Raw genomic sequence first — 3,767 nt, 5'->3', positions numbered from 1 at the left:
CCCAGCAGCTTTGTTTACCTACTTAAGTCTCAGCAATGGTGGGCGCCCCTCCCCCAGCCTCACTGCTGCCTTGCGGTTAGATCGCAGACTGAGCACAGCAAAGTTTCAATCAGTAAGAATTGAGGCTGGGCGCGGTGACTCACGCCTGTAATCCCAGCAATCTGGGAGGCTGAGGCAGGCGGAGGTTGGGAGTTCCAGACCAGCCTGACCAACATGGTGAAACCCTGTCTCCAGTAAAAATACAAAAATTAGCCAGGCGTGGTGGTGGGCGCCTGTAATCTCAGCTACTTGGGAGGCTGAGGCAGGAGAATCTCTTGAACCCAGGAGGCAGAGTTTGCAGTGAGCTGAGGGAGGTGGTGGCTTTAGAGGGGGTAGTTCGAGAAGGAGTGAAGCGGTAACATTTTGAGACCTCAGTAATGAAGATCTGGAGAGCAGTGTTCCAGGCAGAAGGAACAACAAGGCTTCAAGACAGAGACAGCAAAGAGCTCGGTGACTTAGAGCCAGAGAAACAAGCACAGTGCATGAATGTGGGAGGGAGAGGGGTTGCTTGGGGCCACATCTCCAGGGGCTTGGGAAAAGAATGGATTTTAACCTGTGAAAATGATTGATGTCATGTTATCACCCCTGATTTAACCAGGTTTCAAAAATTTCCTTACCAGCTAAAGGCAAGGGGATGTGGCTGGAGTGCAAAGTGACACTCTTCGGCCTGGGTTTAGGTGTCTCTAATCGCCCTCACCTGCAGTTATGCCATCGCACACTCAAGGCTTAGCGGTTGAGGAGGGAGTGCTGGAAGGGCCCAGAAGGCAGAGCACTGGTGTCTGCACTATCAGATTCAATGCCCAGAAAGGCCAGGCATGGAGTGGCTCACGCCTGTAATCCCAACGCTTTGGGGTCTGGAGATTGCCTGAGGCCAAGAGTTTGAGACCAGCCTGGCCAACATGGTGAGCCCCTATCTCTATTTAAATTTTCTTAAATTAAAAATAGACCAGACACAGTGGCTCACACCTGTAATCCCAGCACTTTGGGAGGCCGAGAGGGGTGGATTCACACCTGTAATCCCAGCACTTCGGGAGGCTGAGGGAGTGGATTATGAGGTCAGGGGTTTGAGACCAGCCTGGCAACATGGTAAAACCCCATCTCTACTAAAAATACAATTAGCTGGATGTATTGGCACGTGCCTGTAGTCCCAGCTACTTGGGAAGCTGAGGCAAGGAGAATCGCTTGAACCCAGGAGGCGGAGGTTGCAGTGAGCCCAGATCGTGCCATTGCACTCCAGCCTGGGCGACGAGAGCAAAACTCCATCTCAAAGTAATAATAATAATAATAATAATAATAATAATAATAATAATGCCAGGCACGGTGGCTCATATCTGTAATCCCTGCACTTTGGGAGGCCAAGGTGGGTGGATCCCCAAGGTCAGGAGTTTGAGACCAGCCTGACCAACATGGAGAAACACCATCGCTGCTAAAAATACAAAAATCAGCTAGGCATGGTGGCACACGCCTGTGGTCCCAGCTACTCAGGAGGCTGAGGCAGAAGAATTGCTTGAACCTGGGAGGCAGAGGTTGCAGAGCCAAGATTGTGCCACTGCAGTCTATCCTGGGTGACAAAGTGAGACTGTGTCTCAAAATATAATAATAATAATAAATACATTAAAAAAAAGGAAATGCAAGCACCACATTCTCAAGTAGTAGTTTGTGTTTAATAGTTTTAATTGTGTGATAAGGTATAGTGCGGGGAGTATGGTTCTCAAGGTGGCTACAGAAGGGACAGAAGCAGAATCCCCAGGTCCCCGGGTGGGAGTAGCCCTCGTGGGTGCCTGAAGTGCCCGATGGCAGAGCACCACCCAGCAGCGAAGGTCTGAGGTCTAGCATCCAAGAGCTGTCATCCTAAGGACAGCACCATTTTCAGTGGAAACCCTTGCATTGCCTGTGGGTTTTATTTCTCCTTCTCCTTCCACTTCTGGTGATTCTAAGTCAGTGGCCCTGCAGTTGGAAGATGTGGCCGTGCCATTGACTTGGAAACACCAGAAGCGTAAGAATGGGGGCCCTCCCTGAAAGTGTGGTCGATGCATTCCATTTGCCAGGAAAGCCAGACCTTTCCATCCCTTCCCTCTTTCTTTCCTCTCCTGGGATCAGATCCAGGAATCAGTCCTGAGACTCAGGGTGAACAGAGAGAGAAGGACATAAGCACCTCCCAGACCTCCCAGTACCTGCTGTTAGTGTGAAGGCTTCTCTGGCTCCTAGTCAGGCCCCCTTCCCCCACCGGATGTGCAAAGGAGCAGGGCCTTGTTGCCCACAGATCAGACAGGCTGCCCCTTCCCAGGGTTGCGGCCAGCCTGCCAGCACCAGGATTCCTCCAGAACAGTTTCCTGAGAGCAGGGTGGTGATTTCAGCAGCAATATACTCACCAATTATTTATCTCACTGAATTTCATTAGTTTAAAAAATTAAGCTTCTCTTTATTATAAAGGCAGGTAATTGACTACTGCCTGAAGAATAAGCTCGGTGACGCTAGACAGCTCTGCAGTATATGAATAAAAGGCCATTAGAATGCCTAGTTCTTGCCATAAGGACAGGTGAGGGAAAATAAACTCTCAAGGATGAGTAAATCGTATCTCCTCAGCCACCTTTATCAAATACATGGCACGATAGTGATTGCCACTGTATGTGAACAGAACACAAGTAACCGTTTAATGCCGCTTCCATTTGGGAGGCTTAGATGATCCAAGTTCCCACCTCTTGGTCAACTGGTGCAGTTTTTCCGGCGTATTGATTTCCTTGAGCAGTTATCGGAAGTGACGTGCACAGCCGGATATTCCCTATCCTTGAGCAATGCAAGAACTCTAACACGGCCGTGACGGTGGCCTTCACCGTGACTGGACTCTCTGAACAGGACTGGGAGACAGCGGGAGGAGAGGGTACATGGCAGATCTAGGAAAACACACTCAGGAAGCTTCCATGGACAGGGCCTGGGTGGAGTTGAATAGCAGGAGAAGGGCAGATGGTGAATTTTGAAGAGTAAGGAGGTCAAAGTGGCAATAGGCTACATATGCAAACAACATGATGTCTTTTAATTTGGAGTTTTCTCCTCTTTCTTTTACAAAATACTCCCTTAAAAAGTGAAGTCTGAGACATGACAATTAAGTGTGTGATCCTGATTGGATCCTGGACTGGAAAGGACATTATTGGGATAATTGGTGAAGTTGGAATATGAACTATAGATTAGGTATCAGTGCTGTATTGTGAAAATTCCTGAATTTGATAACTGGTTATGTGGGAACTCTTAGGAAATACACATTAAAGTATTTCAGAGTAAAGGGGCAGCTGGGTGCTCTGGTATGCACCTGTAGTCCCATCTACTTAGGAGTCTGAGGCGAGAGGATCAGTGGGGCCCAGGAGTTTGAGGCTGTAGTGCACCCTGATCATGCCTGTGAATAGCCATTGCACTCCAACCTGGGCAGCATAGTGAGACTCCACCTCTAAAAAAAAACATTTTTTTAAGAGTAAAGGGCATGCACTTCACTCTAGGATGGTTAAAATTTTTATATGTGTGTGTGTGAAGAGAAAGATATTAAGAATATAAAGCAGGGGCCGGGCGCGGTGGCTCAAGCCTGTAATCCCAGCACTTTGGGAGGCCGAGTCGGGCGGATCACGAGGTCAGGAGATCAAGACCATCCTGGCTAACACAGTGAAACCCCGTCTCTACTAAAAATACAAAAAATTAGCCGGGCGAGGTGGCGGGCGCCTGTAGTCCCAGCTACTCCA

General features: G+C 48.8%; 2 protein-coding genes across 2 annotated transcripts in view; both read left to right on the top strand.

Moving 5' to 3' along the window:
• TRIM2 (tripartite motif containing 2) overlaps positions 1 to 3,767 on the top strand; it is a 196,719-nt gene that overhangs the window by 22,063 nt on the left and 170,889 nt on the right. The gene's annotated exons all lie outside the window — the stretch shown is intronic.
• LOC108528993 (general transcription factor II-I-like) overlaps positions 1,744 to 3,767 on the top strand; it is a 9,453-nt gene continuing 7,429 nt past the window's right edge. The window contains exons 1-3 of the mRNA XM_017871028.1: positions 1,744 to 1,812; positions 1,978 to 2,035; positions 2,789 to 2,920. Coding sequence (XP_017726517.1) covers positions 1,744 to 1,812; positions 1,978 to 2,035; positions 2,789 to 2,920 — 259 coding nt within the window. The remainder of the gene's footprint in view (positions 1,813 to 1,977; positions 2,036 to 2,788; positions 2,921 to 3,767) is intronic.

The sequence above is a fragment of the Rhinopithecus bieti genome, unplaced genomic scaffold, assembly GCF_001698545.2.
Source record: "Rhinopithecus bieti isolate Rb0 unplaced genomic scaffold, ASM169854v2 scaffold_3878, whole genome shotgun sequence".
In the NCBI taxonomy this organism is placed as follows: Eukaryota; Metazoa; Chordata; class Mammalia; order Primates; family Cercopithecidae; genus Rhinopithecus; species Rhinopithecus bieti.
Note: the sequence above shows the minus strand (reverse complement) of the source record. Positions and strands in the feature narration are given on the sequence as shown.